The following is a 22,342-nucleotide window of genomic DNA, read 5'->3' on the forward strand; positions in this document are numbered from 1 at the left end:
CATGTTTATGTCAAATATCTGTTGCTTAGGGTTATAGCACTGTGACCGATTCATTAGCCTGTCTATGGAATTTTGCATTGTTTGTTAGCATTATGCTAATCCAACTTTCCTAAGACAAAACTAAGTGGGTGTCCACTGTGAAGAAGATTTTAACATGATATAACAACAGAAAGTTTTGCAATCCGCGTTAAAGAGCTTGAAAAGTGCTCTTGGTCACTAGGACGTAGCTGTGGTGTAATTGTTATAGTTATAAATATGTACGTATTAATTAATTAAATATTGACAAGAGGTGAGCGCGCGTGTGTCTGCGCATGTGCGTGTAAAGGTGGGGGCGTGACTAATAGGAACCGCCCCCATGTAGCTGACATCACTGGCAAGGAGGGATGACACTTAAATGTGTCCAAAGGAGGCACCACCATCCGCGAGAGCACGCGGGCGACACTTTCTTTTTTTTTTTGGGAGGGGGTGGGGGGGTCCTCCGCCGACCAAGATGATACCTGGACGCCACCTGTGAGACACTCCCTCAACCCGACCTACCTAAGGGCACGGACGCGCTTCCCAAGCCGGCCCTTAGCCTCTGCCGCTCGGCTACACGTCGGCTCGTCGTCTTCCTCCTCCGCCGAAGTTTGAACAAGAAGACGCGACCATGAGTTCGGTGAAGAAGTAAGTCTGCCAAAACTTTTTCAAAAAGTTTAACATCCGCCATCTTTTTATTAGTCTTATTTTTTTCATTATACTAGTTCGTAATGACATGTTCTTAAAGGAGACGCTAATCGGTTTTGCGATGAGCTGTCAGCGTGCGTTAACGCGCAGAGGCGACGGGAGCGCGCGCTTGCGGAATCTTCGGGGTGCGGACCCCGAACCCCCCCACACACACACACGCACACACAAGCACACGCCAAACCCCACGGAGGGTGACGGAGAAGAAAAAGGGGGAGGGGGAAGACCACTTTTTGTCAGTTTCCACCACGTGTTGTCTTCACAATTGCTTCATCGTGTTAAATTAGAAGCCGTTTGAGTACTACTAGTAAAGGGATCGATCTCAACTAGTAGTTTCTTAGAATGCACCTTCTACTACCATTACTCATTGGTCAACTAGCGCAGGTTTATTCACTATCCTTGATATCCAGCTCAAAGTTCATGCACTTCCATGCTCTTTGGCCCCATTAGTATAAGAGTTGAGAGCACTAGTAGTAGCACGCAGTTGTCAACTGTTCTGCAGACCATATGGCCTTGGTTGCCTAATTAAAAAAAAATAAAAGTGGGGAGGTATACAGACCCTATGTATTTTCTCTCCAAAACTTGTGATTTTTAGTTTTGTTTTTTTTCTGAAGACCCCTGTGCAACACCTACTAATTAGACAATACTCTGCAGAGGTAGTAAATCATTTTAAATATCTAGGCACTTGCTTTCAGTGAAAACACTGAGCACACTTAACTCTTCTAACCAAAGCCTCCACTTACTTTGCAAGCCCTACTCCTTCCGAGTGAGTAAGCACATTCTGGAAACAGTTTATAAGAACATCATCTAGTAGGCCGGCAACTATTATAAATATTAGTGAGGCAAAACTGTCCAATAGTTGACTTATGCTACTGCATGCTGCTAGAGCTCGTGACATTATAAAATTAAACTTGTTAACACCCACTATGTCACTTCAGGTAGCGTGCAAAACCTTCTGGACTACTACTTTTTACTATTAGTCTCAAAATATTATGGACGGCTCTCACTTTGATGCATTTGAGACCTGAATAATCCCTCTGGCAGTGTCAATCAAAAAGTGGTATTATCGGATGGCGAGTGGTGGTTATCTACGTCACGTCATCTCTGATCCCCGAGCTGATGATGATGATGATCCCGACTCTAACGAGGAAGGGGAGGTCACAGAGCATTAAGATAAGATCAAAGGAAGATTTGCACACTCTCGTTGGATCTTATCTGTGTTATGCTTTCATGCACAAAAGTGCGTGTGCGTGAGCGTGTGTGTGTGTAAGATAATAAAATTTGTGTGCGCAAGTTATCATGTGAGAGTTGTGGCGAATGAAAGGCTTGCGTTCAAGAGAGCGAAGTGTGTGAATAAGAAACATTCAGATCAAGAGCGTGGCATGAGAAGAGTGTGTTTATACGAGAGGATCAAAAGATGTTGGTGTTTGTGTGAGAGCATTGTATCACGATGTGAGAGCGTGTGTGTGTGTGAGAGGATTATGTGATGTGTAAGGTCGTTTTTATGAGTCTTGAGTGTGTGAGGAGTGTCCGCATGAAACAGGTGCCTCAGAGAGAGGCGATAGCTCTTTCAAAAAAGCTTGTGCGAGAGGAGGATCTGTCGTTGAGAGGAATTGTATATGAAAGGAGTGTGAATGAGAGAAGTCCGTCAGATGGTGAAAGTTTGTGAGAGAGGAATGACAAAATCAGAAAGTGGGGTGAGACTATGTAAGAGAAGAGGGTGTCATATGTGAGAGTTTCCGAGAGAGGAGTGTGAATGTGTGTTTTTCCACATGTGTGTGCATGTTGTTCCGCATGAGTGTGTTTTTCCGCAAATGAGCGTGTTTTTCCGCATGTGTGTGTGTTTCCATTCTGGTAATTCTGGCTGGCCGGCTGGCCACCAGAACTTTGCTGTCTTCTTAAGGCCGCAACCCGAGCCTCCTGCTGGTCCTGAGGGTCCTGCAGTTTCTCTGAAAGCCGATGGAGGGGGTGGAAGTGTCACATCACCCCTATCCACCTCCTTGTCCCACCACCACCACCTACTCCAACACTACCGCTCCCATCTCAAGGGGATTTGGTGTCTCCTTCCTGAGTTTGAGGACAAGAGTCCACTCACCTCGCGTGAGGCTAATCCAATTTTACACTGTCCAAACATTTTTGTTTTTGCATCTATCTGTGCCTTGATGGATATACCGCCATTGGCCATTATATCAAGACAAGAAATCTCCTGACAATGCACGGAGGGTTCCACCCTGAGTCCAGCATCCTGAGGCCGTGCATAATGCGTAAAGAGAGGGGCCGAGGACCAGTGAGCGTCACAGGCAATATCCAGGCGGAAACAACAGGTCTCCAAGAATGCATCAAGAAGATGACCCCCAGGGACGATCTGCTTCATAAATACCTCTGGCAAAAGAAGCCCAGTTAGGAGAAGGAGCCAGATGGACTGTCATGGAAAGACAAGGCCCTTTGAAATTTAAAGAGTGGTTGATATCGAGAAACATAACAGCGGCTTTAAAAGGTTTGACTGAAAGACGACATTAAGGAACTACTCGAGCGACAGTCATGGCACGCCCCCTTTTGGAGCTTGGCTTGTTAGTTTTTTTCCGATCACAGCAGGGAGGCAAGTGAGGTAATATTGCTCAAATTGCAATTCGTCACTTATTTCCTAATTTAACCCAAATGAAATGATTAAAAATAGAATATGATGACTAATTTCAGTTTCCTGAAAAAAATAAAAGTGAGCTTGTGAGTGAAAAATGGGTCAACTTGGGTCTTGTCCTCTTTTAACAATGCAATAATTGAACTCTTTTAATTACAATGTTATTTTTACTTTTGGCCAAATGAGGCAACCGATTTTTAAACTACTAATACACCCACTTGCATGTTTATGTTTTGTTTTTCGCAGAGTGGAGGACGAGGCGGTCCTGGACCGAGGGGCGTCTTTTGTTAAGCACATGTGCGACGAAGAGGAAGTGGAAGGTGAGCGGATGCCGTGGGTTTTTTTCTCACACCACCGTCAGGACGTTTGTTATGTCATACTTGCGCTCGGCTGCGTGAGAATGTCGTTGCTCTAGTCAGCCCCACTGCCGAAATTCTGATAAGGAGCTACTATTGACTAAATCTAGTTCAGATAAGTGGTAACATGGTGGGATAGTGCAAGTTTGGGTTTGAACCTCACTCCACTCGCAAAGTCAGTTTACATTAAGTTAGTGCTCCTCAAACAGTGGGATTGGGCCCCCTGGGGGCACGGTGCGATGCTGAGGGGGCCGCGTCTGACCCTGGGGAACATGCTTTTTTTCCCGCCGTACTACAATAAAGTGTAATTGCAAATCCTTTCCAGTAGTTGGCAGTGTCAGTAAATGTCCATTGAGTTCCACATAATCACACGTCATCCTCAGCAGTCAAACAAAAAAAGGGTCAAGAAGCCATGTAAAAAAAAAAAAATAAATAAATAAATTAAAAAAAAGACACCGGAAGTCTGCCATTTTGGAGTTACTTTAATTGTTCTATATTTTGTCCCATTACTATAAGATTTTGACTTTGCAAAATACACCGAAGGATGACACAAAAACCTCACAAACTTTTTTTTTTTGTCATTTGTAGTTGGAGCATTATGTCAGTTTGCCGATTTTGCCACGAAGCACAAAAGTAATATCTTCGCTGTGCTTCGTCAAGGCGAACAATTTCTTTTGAAAATTCAGCCCCTGAAGGCAGTTTCACTTAAAGCATGACATTTGCTAGATTAATCTATCATGAGTAGACACACAAAAATGTCACAAGAAGCCAGCCTAAAAAAAAAAAAACACGGAAAATCTGACATTGTTAGTTTGTAGTCAAATGTAACTCTTTTTCACTCATTATTGTCGGCTGTGAAGAACATCCTGACAATCTTCAGCTAAGTTTTACGGCCCTAATCAGGCAGTTCAAATGTTTGAGAGTTGAGTTACATCGGCTCTTTTCAACACAAAAAACAGACCAGGTTGGGACAGACCAATAAAAAAAATATATATAAATTATATATATATATATATATATATATATATATATAAGATAATATAATATTATATATATATATATATATATATATATATATATATATATAATATAATTTTTTATTTTTTTATTTTATTTTTTATTTATTTTTTTATTTATTTTTTTGGGGGGGTGACTTGACCATATTTGGACATACAAGGTTTCCACCTGATTTGAGAAAAAATTGCAAACGTTTATGTTCCGCTGTTGTGTGTGGGCGTGGCATGGCGACCAAGTTTTGATGACTCCATTAAACCCAAAACCTAGACGTCAGGCCGTGTTTTCCCCTAACGTCTTGTTTCGGCAGGTCACCACACAGTGTACATCGGCGTGCATGTTCCCAAGAGCTACCACCGCCGCAGACGCCACCGCCGCAAGTCCAGCCACAAGGAAAGGCGCGAGCGCCCCGATCACAGCACCGAGGGCTACAAGTCGGATGGCGAAAATGTGGACGACGCCACTGCCAGTCTTCTCAAGCCGCTCAGTGAGTCGCACGTTCATCTTTTTGCTTTTTATCAAATATTTGCCACTTTTCAGATGGGTTAGGGATGGGCCCTACCGCTAAGAATGGAATAACGCTTGTAAAAGAATTCACAGTTGGCTATAACGTTGTATATCGGTGGTGCCCAAAAAAAAAAAAAAAAAAAATCACTGACCAATGGAAATGAAAATGGCAAGTGCGACAAGCTTCGAGCTTTGTCGTCAGAGCGCACCAGATGTCGTCAGTCTTTGTGGAAGCTTAGTGTGATGACACCGGTGTTAATCTGAGATTGACGAGATATGGATTTGTTTTTTTGTGTGTTGTTATTTTAAAACATATTTTTACAGGAAATGACATTGTGAGCTTCTGCGGATAAAAGCTGAACTGATAGTCCTTGCCATTGTTACAGAACAGCCCGGATAGCATCTCTATGACAGGAAGTTTTTTTTTTCTTTTTTTTTTCTTTTGGGCCACAAAGTATGCCGGAAGTGTTTGTTTATAAATAAATAAATAAATACACTACTGCCCTTATTTATTTATTTTTCTTTTTGACAATCTTTGTTCCGACATCTTACGTTAACATTTTTTGTTTTTTTTCCACATAGAGCCCAGAATAATGGATTATTAACACTCTGCGTGTTAACTGTAAACCATTCCACCACACCAAGTAATTGGTTTTGCACTACTGCACACAAAATACTGAACACATTCACTTTAATTTTACAAACTGCACCTGAAGTCATGCAGAAGTCATGCGAGTGTAAACACGGGTGTCGGCTGAACGGCAATTATGTCGACCCGAACAAGCTGTATGGAGATGCTTGCAACACATTATTTTTATCCGCACGACACGCAAACCACTGCAAATGAGCTCAACTTAAAATGTTGCAAAGATCACAAATTGAGCTAAGTAAAAAAAAAGCTGTTCTAAGCACATCAAATGGCGAAATTCAAATCACTAACTGAATATGAACACCGAATAATCAATTATTCCAGCAATTTGCTTCGTGTTCAGGCAGAGATGTTGATTTTTTTTTTTCACCCCAAGTGTGCGTTCCAAAGCTTAGGAATCGCAGTTCTAAATGAGCACCACTGTTTTTCCTCCCAGATGCTTGTACCAGTTTGGCATTTTCACCCCTCCCTCATAGTTATGAAGGGTCATGTACTTGAATTGCCAACCATGGTTTGAATGGGACCTCATTTAAAAAAAAAATAATTTATTTATTTGCAGCTATTGGGCCTGCCTCATGAGAATTGTTGGGGGACTTGGTACGCTTAACAAGAAGACTCTTTGTGGCTTTATTTTGCTTTATCTTCATCTCAAACCCCTGCCTTGAGGGGTCTTGTCTCTGGGTTGCTACCTTCAAAGGGTCTTTTGTTCTCCTCGCACAAGGAAACATACCTGTACCTTTCTTGGCACAGGCTCAAATTGTTCCCTCGGAATCGCTTGCACCTCGAGTGGCATAAACCGACTCCTGCTGTTTCTTTTTATTTCTGACATCCTGACAACCCTGCTAAATTAAGATCAAGTGTCGTGAGTTGGGATTAGATTCTAATCATTAGAAGCTCAATTTGGAGCCTCTTGCGACGGCGCTGTTGTGTAACCTTCCCGGTAGGGTTGCTCCTTGGGCTAATCCTCGTGGTGCCGTGTCATCGAACCCGTTTGCACTTCTTCTCTAATCAATGAACGCCAAGGACAAAAGCCGGCCGCACGTGACAGAGAGTGTTAGTCAACCGTTGGTCTGACGGCACACACGGGTGACACGCCCTCCTGGTGTCAGACCACACATCTTAGAAGGAAGTAAACATTCGGCAGTTCCTCGAAGCGAGGGCGTGTGAAACAAGAGGAGTATCCGATACTGGCTGCCAGCTTGACAAATCAGCCCGATTGTTGGATTTGAATGTGATTGGGCTCAAACTGTCTAAAGGAGTAGCAGTACAATATAAAATATATAAAAAAATAAAAATAAAAAATGAAAAATAAAAAATAAATAAATAATAATAAAAAAAAAAAAGGAGTAGCAGTCAATAAAGTACATAATTCGTCACCCCTTTTTCCAATTCCAATAATAGTGAGTCCACAGGCTGTCATGTCAGGACACATAATTGGACCTTCACGTTGTAAATATTTCGAGTGGGAATGTAGCGTCACCAATCACGTACACTATTTGTATCCCTTTTCCTGTGTGATTCTAAGCAAAATATTAGCAGGAAGGTTTACACTCCGTAAGCGCAGTCCAATGTGGTCACCACTTGCGTTTTGATTCAATCTGGCGGAAACGAAACCAGGAAGTGAGGGGCAGAGCAATAGAAGGAGAAAGGAGGAGGTATGGGGAGTAAATGTGCAGGCGCTCAGTGGTCCCGAGCGGAATTCCTCAACGTACGACCGCCACCCCCCCCCCCCCCCCCTGATTGTACATCTCATGATGTTGGCTTGCCACAGATAAGAATCCCAATCTGAATTCCTGCATTCCCTGTCTTTAGTTTCCCCGGCGGAGAGGATCCGCTTCATCCTTGGCGAAGAAGACGATGGCCCCCCTCCACCGCAGCTCTTCACCGAGCTGGACGAGCTGCTGGCGGTTGATGGGCAGGAGATGGAGTGGAAGGAGACAGCCAGGTAAAGGATCTCCTTGCTGCCTTGCGCACTGGTGCGTTGGATTTCATTTTGTGTTTGGCACTGAGAGCCACGAAAAGGGTGCTTACGAAACCCTTAATAAATTATAGGAGCAGGCGGGTGGACTACCGGTCTGCTCTTATCAGATGAATACCGGTAGTACCTGCCCCGTGGGAGCGGGAAGGGGCAGAAACTCCCAGAGATGGCAAATGTACTTGAGAAAGAAGGAGCAAATACTGACAAATGTGCTACTGGTATTATGAATTCTGCCTGGCAACACAAGATAGCTGAATTCTGATTGGATAAAAATGCTAACCTAAATATTTAACACTAGGATATAATATGACATCAATGTGAAGAATATGATCATGATTCTTGATTATGTTAGGCCGGCACAGAAGACCTTGAAGGCCTTGACGGCCTACCACTGCTTTTACTAAATGATACTTAAGGGCACACGGTGCTCGAGAATCAAATAAGATGCCGCAAATGTTTCTTGGCACAACGTGGATAGGTGGGATCACGAGCTTGGCAACCGTTACGCCGTCCTGATAAGATGGCGTGCGGTGCTGAGCGAAACCCGATGCCCCGCAGGAAACCTCATCCGCCAAAGGGCCTTTGGAGAATAGCGGCATTGTGGTCGTGACATCGGAGGCGAGATCATCAGAAAGCAATCCTTGTCATCCGTGTTACCTACTAGTCTGCCATGTGGCATCTTGAACATCTTGGATGGAAAGATCCTGCCAGTCTCATGTTTCAATTTGAATCCTAAATGCTATCTGATCATCAATCCAACGCATACTTTTCCCAAAATTGGATTGTTCCGTCAGAGGACTGTCCTTGTGTGTTTCTTCAAAGCATTCGAAGCGTCTCAAACCGGAGATGCTCCTAACGGACCACCAACCTCTTTTTGCTTCCTGTGCATCCAGATGGATCAAGTTTGAGGAGAAGGTGGAGAAGGGCGGCGAGCGCTGGAGCAAACCGCACGTGGCCACTCTGTCGCTGCACAGCTTGATGGAGCTCAAGACGTGCATCGAGAAGGGCACCATCTTGCTGGACCTGGAGGCCTCCACTTTGCCTCAAGTCGTCGGTACGCCCACGTTGCATGTTATAGACCCCCGCACAACTGACGCGATCCCTATTCAATTTCCTCTTTTTCATTTTTTTTTAATGTATTCGTGTTTACTACAGAGATGGTGACGGACAACCAGATTGAGAGCGGCCAGTTGAAGGCGGATCTGAAGGAGAGGGTCATGTACACGCTGCTACGCAAGCATCGCCACCAGACCAAGAAGTCCAACTTGCGCTCGCTCGCTGACATCGGCAAAAGTGTCTCCAGTGCAAGCAGGCTGTTTTCAAGCCAGGAGAATGGTATTCCGATTCCGACTGCAAACTATTGGGTGCCGTCCCAGAAAATTGTCCTCACTCTTTGACTGGCCGATACTGAGATAGACAAAAAAAAAAAAAGATTTTGAACTATGCGGCTAATACAACGTTGCAGCTTTTCTGCGGATTTTTCTTTCACCAGTAGGGGTGCTCTATAGTTCAGAAAATACGCTAAATAAATCTCCATTTCTTTTTTTATTATTTTTATTTATTTTTTATTTTATTTTTTCTATCTTGGGTCTGTTCTGTTTTAGTAAACAACATTTTTTTTTCAACATAGAAAACTGCGGCTAATAGCCTGGTGAGGCTTGCATATTTTTATTTATTTATTTATTTTTTTTTTTTTCCAAAAAGGGGTTGCTGCAACTTATATGCAGGTGCGCCTTGTACTCCGGAAAAATATGGTGATCTAAATGCCATAAAAATAAGAAACAGGAAGCTACTCACAAGATGAACTCTGCCGAGCTATTTTAACTTTCAATTGCACTTCATCATTTATTTAATTCTTTACAAGTTAAGCGTAACCCATTATTTCATTTCAACAGAAACAAACAAAAAAAAAAGAGTAAAGGGAGTGTTTTTTGGGACAGCCTTGTATACCTCAACTTTCAATTCTTACCACCTTACGTTCCATCTACACACTAATGACTTCCTTTCCTCATTTCTTCCTGCTTCCCAATTTTTCTTTCTCTTTTGGGCCACCCGCCGTCTCTGACTTCCTGCCCTCTGTTGGTGTGTTAAAGCACGCAACCTCACTGAGCACCCGGTGCCTTGTTTGTCCCCACACGAGCCCGAAGACCCCTGTGAGGTCCTGAGGAGCGCCAGCATGGGATACCTCTGTAAGTGAGGTCGTGGAGAATCTCAATCAGGCTTTAGCCGCTCATAGTGCAACTGGAATTATTTCATAGATTAGTGTGTCTTGGAAAGTCTTTTCCCAAAAGGCCTTGACATTTACTTCTGTCGTGGATTAATGTGGCTTTTTTATTTCTGTTGCATGGAAGACAGTCGGCGAGAATAACTCGAGCCATTAACGCGATTTAATCCCGTTGCCCAATACCAAAACTCTAAAGCCTTAACCTAGCACTCAACCTTCACCATCTGATACTCCAGTCAAAATCGGCGTTTTATTCTACCGAACTTCACAGTGAAATCCTAGCACCGACCTTTAACCCCCTGATACAGCCGACAGACCCTACCATCTAACCTTGAAACCGCAGGTACCGCCGCCTAATCCCAGATACTTCTGCGTAATCCCCAAATAACACAAACTAAACCCTCACCATCGCTTCCTAAATCGAATATAACTTTCTTTAGAGGCAAGATTATTCTTACGAATGCATCTTGGCCACCACACTGACAATTAGGATCAAGTCGGAGTCATGAGATTTGCATTAATCTTTGACAGGTTCCAGTTTTATGAGAAAACGGGATTTTGGAGTGCGTCACTGGGAATTTTAGCCAGAACTGGCATACCTGTCGAGTGCTATCGGTCATCCCGACCGTTTGCCGAAATTTAACAACATTCCCTTCTAATTGAAAGCATTTCTCAGAATTTGCTGACGTGTAAATTGAGTGGCCAGGCTATGAATGAGCGGCTGGCATCCGTCCCAGGAGGCTTTAATCCTCGCCGCATTTAGCGCAGGTTTCTGGCTGTGCTCATCCACTTTGCTGCTGCCTTTTCTCAATTCTATCTGCTTTTGGTTTCTCTATAAAAAGACTTTGTCGGTATCGTAACAACCACCTTCATGGCCTCTCCTCAGGTAGTCCCACCACGACCCATCGCAACCTTACCTCCAACAGCCTGAGCGATTTCTCGGACAAGCCGGAGAAGGATCAGGTATTGTGTGACCCCAAAGCGAATAATTTCTTAAAAGTTTTTAACTAAGTCACTGCCAGCCTTGGTAAAATGATTGTACCTTTTGACGTATATACACGTCAATGGCAGTGAATGAGTTTCAATTATTTATTTTTTTATAATAACATTCCAGACCCGTAATTTTATATATTAGACCTCACCTGATTTTATTCCCTCCAAATGGACAATAAGGACAGAGTGAAAAAACCATAATAGTCAGTGACTCTCCTAAAAATGTTACATTTCTTACCTTAATAAAACTGCGATCCCAAAACAAAGCAGTTTATTTGAACTGAAAAACAGTCGCATCGTGCTACTTATTTTCGATGAGCAACTCTTGAGCCTCTTCCGTCTCTCAAGGTTGCCAAGCTGTTAATTTGTTGCTCTGAGAGTCATAAATAAAAAGCTGCAGGCCAACAATAAGATCACTGTCTGTCTCACAGAATTTCCTTTTGCGGAACGGCCAGTCGATTCATCTGCTTTTCACATGTCAAGGCCTGGCTTGATCGTTTCCATTCTTATCTTTGCTTAGGATTGCGATAAAAGTGCCGTCATCGCATTTAATATACAGAAACACACTTATACACGTCTGAGTGTTGGACGAGCTAGCTTCTCTTGAAAGGTCCGTCTTGAAAACGGCCTCGCAAGTGTATCTGCAATTAAATCCACACTTTTCCCTCCGTCGGCCATTGTGGTTTAGAAAAGCAAGAACATATTTTAGATTTTCGAACGGGAGAGAAATTGATGTCATCATGTGATGAATTTCACAACCCTGTCCCGGAATTGCGTCGTACCGTCGTTTGATCAGTTTTTTTTTTTTCTTCCCCGCTGTCATCCGCTCGATCCAAGCTGAAAAACAAGTTCATGAAGAAGCTTCCCCGCGACGCTGAAGCATCCAACGTGCTAGTGGGCGAGGTGGACTTCCTGGAGACGCCATTTGTGGCGTTCGTCCGCCTGCAGCACGCCGTCATGCTGGGAGCGCTGACCGAGGTCCCGGTGCCCACCAGGTACAAACGTTATGACCCCAGTGCATGAATGCTAATGCTAATTGCTAACTCTCTGCTCTGCTGCAGGTTCCTCTTTGTGCTGCTGGGCCCAAAAGGAAAAGCAAAGTCCTATCACGAGATAGGAAGAGCAATCGCCACTCTGATGTCTGACGAGGTTTGTACTCGGTGTACTTTGTGCGCTTAGCTAAATGTTAAATACATACAATACATGCTAAATGACTTTTTTTTTTTTTAACATTCATTTAATCATAAAATTATTTTATCATTAGCATCAGATAACTTTATGTCGATAAGTTAAATGCTGAGCTGGAAAAATCCTTGATAGATTTTTTTTCTTACTTTTTTTTTTTTAGGGTATAAGCTGCAGTTTTCTATGTTGAACGATTTTGTACTGTGAATGCACATAAAGATACATAAACAGATTTTTAAAACAGTGCCTTTTAACACGGCAACAACTTTGCTCATTAAAACAGAACAGACCCAAGAGAAAAAAAATAAAATAAAGATTTATTAAGCATGTTTTCTGAACTATAGAGCGCCCCTAGTGGTGAAGGAAAAAATACACAGAAAAGCTGCATCGTTGAATTAGCCGCATGGATCAAAATCTAGGAAAAAAGTAGCGGCTTATCATCTGGAAAATCATTGTGCCGTACTTAACCATACAATGTGTACATTCTTAATGTCATGGCTGTGTCAGTGTCCTGTCAGGAATGTTAAGTTCCCACGTTGGCCTCCGCACTTCCCAGAATGCAACCTATGTCAACATGACGGCACAGGAAGCACTTTTCCAGGATTTCCTCATGTTAAACTTTACCCCCAGAGGCCCGTCAAAGCTTGACTGCACGTGTGTGCTCGCTCGGCCCCCCACCCCTTCCTGGACCACTGGCATGACGTACTGAGTGACAAGTTTACAGCCGTGTTTTTCGCCAATAATGGGCGTTGGCACATTACTTTGTCCTCCGCCAGGTGTTCCACGACATCGCCTACAAGGCCAAGCATCGGCAGGACCTGCTGGCCGGCATCGAGGAGTTCTTGGACGAAGTCATTGTGCTGCCCCCAGGCGAGTGGGACCCCGACATCAGGATAGAACCGCCAAAGACGTTGCCGTCCTCAGACAAGAGGTGGGCGCTGTTTCGTGAGGGAACACTTTCAAAAGCAACACATTTTTCTTCATTTTTTTGACACGGGGTCCTCAGAAAGAACCAGTTTGCCGGCTTGGAGCCCCCGCCCATGAACGGCGATGCACCCCATGACGGGGGTCAAGGCGGGGGTGGAGGTCACCAGGTTGGCGAGGAGCTGCAGTGCACCAGAAGGTAGAGCAAATAAAAAAAAAAAAAAAAATCAAGAAAATATTCAAGGTTCCATGTTAAGGACTCAAATATTTTTTTTTTTTGTTCAGGTTCTGCGGTGGCCTGGTGCTGGATGTCAAGCGCAAATTACCCTTCTTCGCCAGCGATTTCTATGACGCGCTGCACATTCAGTCGCTGTCCACCATCTTGTTCATCTACCTGGGCACGGTCACCAACGCCATCACTTTCGGAGGGCTGCTGGGTGACGCTACTGAAAGCATGCAGGTAGCACACGCACACACACACACCCACACACACACAAATATTACACAAAGACATAAGTGAAAGTGTTTGTGTGACGTCGTTTTGTCTGGCTGACCTTGGAGCATTTTTTTTCTTTTTTTTTTTTTTTTGCTATCAGCACTGACTCAGCACAAAGATCAATTTTGCAGCCATGATCACAATGTACTTTACGAGGCACTAACTTTCCTGCAGTTTACACACACGGTTGAATTTTATATATTTTTCAGTCGTTGCTTGTCTTTTTTTTTTTTTTTAATGGAAGTAACATTTATTTTTTTATATTTTAGTTTATTTCTTTTTGTCCATTTTGTACTTAAAAATACTATATAAGTGAAAGAAGTGACTATTAATTTTTTTTGGGGGGGAGGGTTGGCGAAAAATGTATTCCAATACTTAAATGATACTTTCCAGTCCCCGTGTGCATCGGTTGATGAGGACACACGCACACACACACACTTAGTCATGTGTGGCATCATCTTGCTTGTGGCAAGCCACACGATGTGGGGATTTGAGCTCGCCGTAAATAACTGCAGATCCAGATTACTTGGTAGACTCGTCATGGCTGTGCGTTTCCACTGACCTCTACACACGCACGCACGTTCAGTGAGCAGAGGGAATCCCCGACCTGACGTGATCTTTTTTTTTTTTTTAAACACAGACTTGGACCCGCAGATTCTTTCGTCAAATATTGCTCTTCTTATTGAGTGGCAGCTCACACAAGTGTAACACAAACAGGCCTGTCCTGATTGGCCGGCCCAGCGGCATCGCGCATGTGCATACGTGTGTGTACAAGTGCACATGTAATGTAGAACTTCCTCCTGAGTTCACGGAGTTTGTTTTGTTCTAAAAATAATTTGATATATTTATTTGTCAGTGCTTTCTTGGGGATTTTTTTTGTGTGTTTGTGTCTAAAACGTATGACTAATTCCGTACCTCTTTTCTGGTGAATTTGGTTTTATGCATTTTATACACCAAAGCTTTTTTTTTTTTTTAAAGAAATGTATATTTTGTTTTTTAATTTGTATATCTACTGAAACAAGTTATCAGGTAAACTTTTAAGAAATACTGAACTACATTTTTAAATAATATTTGGAGAAAAAAGTACAGGTAGTTGTAGTCCCCCCTAAGAAAATGATATTTGGCGTTGTAGGTGAAGGGATTTCTTTTTTTGGGGGGGCATGAAAACAAACAAAAAAATCATGGTAATAATAAGAATAATGTGTGATAGGGTGTGTTGGAGAGCTTCCTCGGCACGGCTCTGACGGGCTCCGTGTTCTGCTTGCTGGCGGGTCAGCCGCTCACCATCCTCAGCAGCACCGGACCAGTTCTGGTCTTCGAGCGGCTTCTCTTCAACTTCAGCAAGTCAGTTTTCACTTTTATTTCATGAACTTGTTACTATGCTTACGAGTCGCAGCTGGTCAATAGTGGGTGCCTCGAATAAGGCAAAAATTTAATTTAGAAAATGAAATAGAAATTCTTTAAAATGCACATTTGGATCAAGTTTACAAATTGTTTTGTTTATATTTATTATCTCATTTTGTGAGGCTCATTGGGCGCTAAGACTAGAGATGTATGTGTTAGTATTTGTATTGGTCCCCAATAAAAGAAAGAAAAATATAAATCTGTGATTATTTTTTTAAATAATTTTTTTTTAATCTTTTAAAGCAATTTGATTTAATGTCCAAAAAAATAATAATTTGAATATTTGTTACACATTAAAATGGATAAACTTTTTGCTTAAATACAAATATATTTGATTAAAAAAAAAAATAAAAAAAAAAGAACTGTACACAACTGTACTTTCCTGGGATTTCGCTGTATTAAAAAAATATTGCATATGGACATTAACAGGAAATGAAAAGTAAAAATTAAAGATCTAGTGTTGATTCCCGCTTTGTGTTTTGCGAGCAGGGACAACGGCTTCGACTACTTAGAGTTCCGCCTGTGGATCGGCTTGTGGTCTGGCGTCTTCTGTCTGATGCTGGTGGCGACTGACGCCAGCTTCCTGGTGCAGTACTTCACGCGTTTCACCGAGGAAGGCTTCTCGGCGCTCATCAGCTTCATCTTCATTTACGACGCCTTCAAGAAGATGATCAAATTGGCGCACCACAACCCCATCAACGCGCACTACCAGGGCGACCTCGTCACGCAGTACGACTGCAGCTGCGTGCCCGGTGAGAGCTCCACCCGCCGTCACGTAACATTCACAATCATTCCCGGTACCGATCGGTTCTCACCAGTTACAATACGCTTCACTTCGGTAACAATGCGGTTCGATAGGATTCACTCAAATAAGTTTCTCGGGAATTGTGTGATAGAATTAAATCCATTTAAAAACGATTCAGTGCGTTTGTTCCTCTGCAAACACATACACCATAAATGGCTAAAATCGGAGTCACTAACGCCTCAAAAATTTTTTTAGCATTGCCTATAGATGGCGCCAAAGCACTACTTTGCCATTAGACAAAGCTTTGGCCTGACTAAATGAAGCTTTTCATCACAGTAATTTTGGCACCTAGATGCTATTGATTATTTATTTATTTATTTTTTTCTCCGTCTTATCGTCGCTGACCTGATTGTTGCTTTTTTCTCTCTACAAGGTAACACCACGGACCTCTACGACGCTGCCGCCTGGACAAACAGTTCCGACCTGGTATGCAGCATCCCCCGCCCCGTTTACCCAACAGTAACCACTGCGTAGGCAACACGACTAACGACCACCGTTTTTCCCCCGCCGGCAGTCGGAAAATGCCACTTGGGCGTCGCTCAGCCGTAGCCAGTGCGTCAAGTTTGGCGGGAGGCTGGTGGGCGAGGCCTGCAGCTACGTGCCTGACATCACCCTCATGTCCTTCATCTTGTTCTTCGGCACTTATACCTGCTCCATGGCGCTCAAGAAATTCAAGACCAGCCGCTTCTTTCCCACCAAAGTGATTTTAATTTTTTATCATCGTCATAAGTTGCAAAGGCTACCCAAACGAAACCCAATTCCAAATTCATCCAAACGTTCTTTGTCTCCTTTCCAGGTGAGGAAGCTGATCAGCGACTTTGCCATCATCATGGCCATCCTTCTCTTCTGTGGCGTGGATGCTCTGGTGGGCGTGGACACCCCCAAGCTCATTGTGCCAAGTCAATTCAAGGTATCCAGAGTTGCAGCTGTGGACACTGTCTGGTTCCCAGGATCTGCCTACAATTCAGATGTAATCATCAAGACATTCCCAAGGCGACGCCGAATACCGCCTTGGTCGCGGGTGTGCACGGGCGGCGTTGTGAATGCCGCCACAGAGCCATCTTTGTTGGCACTCGTTCACACCGGACCGGCCGATTAAAGTTTTAGCTCATTGTTTGAAGTCAATGAGGCGCCAGCGGATTAACTGGTTGAAGCAGAAATAATCCTCCGAGCCCGGTTTCTTCATTGTGGTCATAATGACCCCTTTCGCGCAGCCAATCAAAGCTGTCTTTTTCTCTCAGTTGTGCTGCATTGTGTGAAAGGTACTGACACGGAATTGGGGTTGGCGGAAGAGTGGAAAGCTGGGACCAGGGCTGTGTGGTCTTAGCCCTAACGCTCACGTCTCACGCCTGACTGCGTTGAAAACAATTGTCTCTGTGTGAAATTTTGCGGCAAAAGGTGGTGGGCGGTCAAAGCCTTCTCTGCTGGCCTAACAAAATCAAGAAATCATGATCATATTCTTCACATTGATGTCATATTTGTTGTATTTTCAGGTGAGAGTTTTTATCAGAATTTAGCTCGTGTTGCCAGGCAGATTTCATCATACCAGTAGCACGCACTCATCGTCCGAGCGTTCTGAGCAGTAGAATGTGAAAGAGAGGAGAAGCGGCAGTAAAATAGGCCAAAGTTTTCCTGGTCACCATCAATATGTCTTGTTTTGCCTCAGCCCACCAGTCCATCACGAGGCTGGTTCATCCCTCCCTTCGGCGGGAATCCCTGGTGGGTGTACCTGGCCGCCGCCCTCCCTGCCTTGCTGGTCACCATCCTGATCTTCATGGACCAGCAGATCACTGCGGTCATCGTCAACAGGAAGGAGCACAAACTCAAGGTGACGTTAAATCTGGTAACTCCGGGTCATGTTGTCCTTGGCTCTTGGTCCAACCCGGTGCGCTTTGGTCCCACAGAAAGGCGCTGGGTACCACCTGGACCTGTTCTGGGTGGCGGTGTTGATGATGGTGTGCTCCTTCATGGGCCTGCCCTGGTACGTGGCCGCCACGGTCATCTCCATCGCGCACATCGACTCGCTCAAGATGGAGACGGAGACGTCGGCGCCTGGAGAGCAGCCCAAGTTCCTGGGTGTCAGGTTGGGGCCCGGATGGGATGACATCATCTGTTTTCTGATTTGATCAATTTCAGGATTCTTCATTTTTCTTTTGTACGTTCCAGGGAGCAAAGAGTCACTGGAATCATCGTCTTCATCCTGACCGGACTTTCCGTGTTAATGGCCCCTGTTCTCAAGGTAAATTCCGGAGTTCTCCTTAATTCCTCCATGGAAATGTGGATTACTGTCAGACGCTTTTTGGACAAACTGTTGTCACCTCCTCCCCACCCAAAAAAAAATGTTCATCCCGTTAGGAATCTTTGAGGAGAAAGTAATGTGTTGCGAAATAAAGCGTGATTAGCAAACTTGAAAGCTTAATGGCCCATGCTCCGGATTTGTCTTTAATTCTCCCACAGAACTATGGATTAGGCCTACTGTCAGCTTCTTTTTAGGACAGACTGCTGTCCTCCCTCGAACCACTGCCTCAGAAAGGTTCTTCCCGTTAGCGATCAAAAATATTTCAAGTCATGAGTTGACGTCAAGGCTGTTCTAGCTGGAGTGACTACTCCCCCTGGTGGACAATTATGACATTTCATGGACAAACGAATGCATTATTTTACGTTTTAATTCATGCATTCATCTAATTCCTAGTCTACATTCTTGTCGTTTTATTTCATCACAAATTATTTTATAAGTATAGTGAAATATTAATTTTTATTAATCAATAGCAATTTTTATATGATTAAATGATATATTCCAAATTGTAAAAAAAAAAAAGGGCAATTACAGTGATAGTTAAACGAGCCTGACAACTTAAATCGAACAAACTGCTTGCTTAGAAGATCACATAACCCTCGATATCTACTAGTAAGAACACTGATATTTTTAGGCAGACAGTTCTAGGAACAAATAAAGTGTCTAAAAATACACGCGCTTCCGTTGCTGACTAACTGGTAAATTCAAGTGTGTAATTCCAGAACGTTCTGAAAAATGTTTGCAGGCTATTTTTAAGGGGAGCCACGTTGCTAAAAATAATCTTTTTTTTTTTGTAGTTCATTCCCATGCCTGTGCTCTATGGCGTCTTTCTCTACATGGGCGTGGCCTCACTCAATGGCGTCCAGGTGAGTAATACCTTTTATAATAACAAGAGTGTCCATGATTGCTCGATCAATGTTGCATTTGTATTATTTTAATTTTATTATTGTGATTATTTTATATCATTTTTTGCGGCAGTTCATGGATCGCCTGCAGCTGCTGCTGATGCCCGCCAAGCACCAGCCGGACCTCATCTACCTACGTCACGTGCCCCAGCGCCGCATCCACCTGTTCACTTTTATTCAGGCCCTGTGTCTAGCCCTCCTTTGGGTGCTCAAGTCCACTGTCGCCGCCATCATCTTCCCCGTCATGGTGAGCCTGCAGTGCAAGTCTAAATCCTGTGTTTCCCCAACTTTACTGACCCAAGGCACATCACTGCTAAATCACGAAGTCTCGTGCGAGTCTTAAACTTTAAATGCCAAGGACGGAAACGCTGGGTAAGTACATTTGATAAAAATAAAACACGGTTCTAGATGTATAACGAAATAAATGGGGCGTGAGTGAGGCTGACTCCCCCCAGGGCTTGACTTGAATGTCTTTTTCCCTTTGATTAAAATGTTAAAAGGAGTCTTTGGACTACCTACCGCGACTTGTTGTCTGGTATACAGTCATCCCCCCTCCATCACAGATTTCTGGTTCGCGCCACTAATTATTGTATTTTGTTCTGCCTTCCATTTATTTTGCGTGTTATTCCAATTTTGACCACTTGGTGGTGCACTTTTGTTTGACAGTAATTTGTCTGCTATGGCATAATGGTCCATTTTTGGTTTAGATTTTGGCGTTGGTGGCTGTGCGCAAGGCCATGGACTACCTGTTCTCCCAGCACGACCTTAGCTACCTGGACGACGTCATCCCCGAGAAGGACAAGAAGAAGAAGGAGGATGAGAAAAAGAAGAAGCACAAGAAGAAAGGCAGCATCGACTCTGAAAACGACTTTGTAGGTCTTTTACGTCTCGTCCATATTTGCTGCTCCTCTAGATGTGACGTGTTTAATGTTGTCCCTCCTCTGACAGTCCGACTATCCCTACCATGACAATATTCCCAGTATAAAAATCTCCATGGATATGATGGAGCAGGAGCCCATGTTGGGACAGAAGTCTTTGGCTAGTGAGTACCAGCCGTGGTTTGCTCTTCTTTGGGCTTCTCGCTGCTTCATGCTCGTCCCCTTTCCCCACGCCCTCTTTGACTGTGTAGCCCAAATATTTTTAGGCCAATTTGGCTGCACTTAGTCACCCCACACGTTTAGATCCTACACTGCAAATGAGATCGTCTTTTACAGGTACATTTACCATTCAGGATCAATTATAGTTTAAATAATATTGTTACTATAAAAAAAAGGGAAAAAAAGTTTGCATGGTTTTAGAAATACAAATTGCTCTTGTAGGCTTAAAAAAAAACCTTCAAATATACATTTAGATAAGTTTGTCAATTTAAAAAAAAAATACATGTTTTTTTTTTAGGTTTAAAAGACTCAAATTGTTTACCTAAAAAAAAAATCAACTTGCACTTGGTGCAAAAAAACATGACTTGTTTGAGAATAAAAAGAAACAAAATAATATACTATACTATACTACTTACTTTACTACACTTTGAAATACTAAATTGTCTGTTTAATTAAAAAAAAAGTTTATATTTAAAATGACAGTTTTCTTTCATTAATAAAAAAAAAGAGGTTCTTTTAATTGGAGAGTTTAAGAAAACGCATGTGAACTTCATTGTAGCTTCAATGAAGACTAAATCTGATTTCATTTTGTGACATATTGCGTTCTCAAGACTGAATTGGCTTGTTCGCAAATTGTGGTGTTTATAAAAACATTTTCTTTCGTTTCCGTCCCCTTGCTTTGGCATTAATGTAACATTCTTGACTCCGCCCCCTTTGCAGGAGGCACATCGCAGACTTTCCTTAACACACATTCGCCGTGCTGAGCACCGCTTGGACTCGTCCACAGTGGCCGAGTACGTGAGTTCAGAAATTCTCCTTCAGCTTTTGGATTTATCAACACAAACTTCACAAAAAAAATATAATAATAATAATAATACTAATTCTGTTTTCTTATGGCCATCCTTCAGCCTTGAGAGAGGCGGGTACACCAAAGCGTCGCCTCACATCCGAATCGATGGCGACGTCGAGGACAACAGTTTCTTCTGGAAAAAATCTTCAGAAACGGACCTGTGAAAAGATATGAAGAGCTACTTAATATTTTTTTTACTCTTCTTAGTGCTATTTTTAAAAATTCCTTTAGAATCACAAATGGCTGGATCTATTTTTTTTCATTGTTATGACAAAACCTTGTGCAATTTTGTTTGTACAATATGATGATTTTTGGAGTTTTCCTTAATTGTATACATGTAAAAGATAATTTATTCAGCTAATAATTACGAGCCTGAATTGGTTATTCCTTTAAATAATCTATTGAACAAAAAAAATGTTTTTTCCTTTTCAATGAAATTGTTTTAGATTATACTCAAGTGGACATTTATATAAATAAGATATAAATAAAAATGAAATTTTTATTTCCCACTAAAAAAGTAAATTAATGATTTTTTTTTAAATTATATTTTTAGTTTAACCTTCAGCAGACATTTTTCAAATATAATTTGATTTAAGCGTAACCTGTATTTATTTCATCGATACGTCTTTAATGACGGACCTTTTGTGGTCTGCGTCCTCTCTAAGAATCTCGTCCTCCATGTATGATTTATCAATAAGAATGTAGTTCTACCTCAGATTCCTCTGTAGGTGCCAGACATTTATCATCACGTGCAATTATGTTTTTGATCAAAACATTGATTTTTTTTTTTTTTGGTTTAGTTAACTTTGTGAAATCTTCCTTCCAAGCAACATTGCATACATCTCTCAAGTCATCATTTTATTTTCTTCAGAAGCATTGTATTTTGTATTTTTATGTGATTTATTTTTGCTAAACTACAGAATAATCTTTTGAGTAATACTGACAGTCTATGCAAGAAGTGAGATGTACAAAAAACTTCAAGTGAATGTGGCGCAAACGAGATGCTGCTTTTGACACAAGACTAAAATCAAAGCAGTCTTCCGTGTAAATTGTGTGTTTATGTTCGTCTGTAGACATCTTTTCGGTTGTCCCCCCCCCCAAAAAAAAAAAAACATTAGACAATTTTATATTCCAGAAATTTATACAATTATATATGTGCACCTTATGGGCTCAATGAAAATCGAAATCATCCAGACAGAAGTTTTTTTTTTTTTTATGGTGGTGTGATTTTGAATGACAAATGAAATAAAACACTTTAAATTATTTGTAAAGATGTGACTGCATTTGTGGTTTATTTAACA

At 42.5% G+C, this 22,342-nt stretch overlaps 1 protein-coding gene across 4 annotated transcripts; it reads left to right on the top strand.

The window, feature by feature from the left end:
* The first annotated feature begins 384 nt into the window (after positions 1-384).
* LOC148319079 (electrogenic sodium bicarbonate cotransporter 1-like) lies at positions 385-22,312 on the top strand. 4 transcript variants are annotated; one of them, XM_088280672.1, is made up of 27 exons: positions 385-663; positions 3,605-3,678; positions 5,039-5,215; positions 7,697-7,829; positions 8,756-8,916; positions 9,018-9,197; positions 9,956-10,051; positions 10,973-11,049; positions 11,917-12,074; positions 12,141-12,228; positions 13,041-13,195; positions 13,271-13,387; positions 13,474-13,648; positions 14,895-15,028; positions 15,578-15,840; positions 16,267-16,319; positions 16,408-16,593; positions 16,690-16,803; positions 17,560-17,721; positions 17,798-17,976; positions 18,060-18,132; positions 18,987-19,055; positions 19,168-19,341; positions 19,802-19,966; positions 20,043-20,136; positions 20,912-20,985; positions 21,100-22,312. In XM_088280672.1, exons 1-26 carry the CDS (start codon positions 647-649, stop codon positions 20,953-20,955), a joined length of 3,318 nt encoding a protein of 1,105 aa, XP_088136798.1. In that variant the 5' UTR covers positions 385-646; the 3' UTR covers positions 20,956-20,985; positions 21,100-22,312. The 4 variants fall into 4 exon arrangements, with proteins under 4 accessions (XP_088136798.1, XP_088136797.1, XP_088136799.1 ...); XM_088280671.1 differs by lacking the exon at positions 20,043-20,136; XM_088280674.1 differs by lacking the exon at positions 9,956-10,051 and having other exon boundaries at positions 386-663.
* Positions 22,313-22,342: the final 30 nt, after the last annotated feature.

This window comes from Idiotropiscis lumnitzeri, chromosome 18 (genome assembly GCF_059441095.1).
Source record: "Idiotropiscis lumnitzeri isolate Australia: NSW breed Sydney's pygmy pipehorse chromosome 18, RoL_Ilum_1.0, whole genome shotgun sequence".
NCBI lineage: Eukaryota > Metazoa > Chordata > Actinopteri > Syngnathiformes > Syngnathidae > Idiotropiscis > Idiotropiscis lumnitzeri.

Excerpts from the sequence above, each read along its gene's own strand:
- LOC148319079 (XM_088280671.1), top strand. Across the intron at positions 5,216-7,696 it reads CAGTCTTCTCAAGCCGCTCA|TTTCCCCGGCGGAGAGGATC; the intron begins GTGAGTCGCACG and ends CCCTGTCTTTAG. Across the intron at positions 9,198-9,955 it reads GTTTTCAAGCCAGGAGAATG|CACGCAACCTCACTGAGCAC; the intron begins GTATTCCGATTC and ends GGTGTGTTAAAG.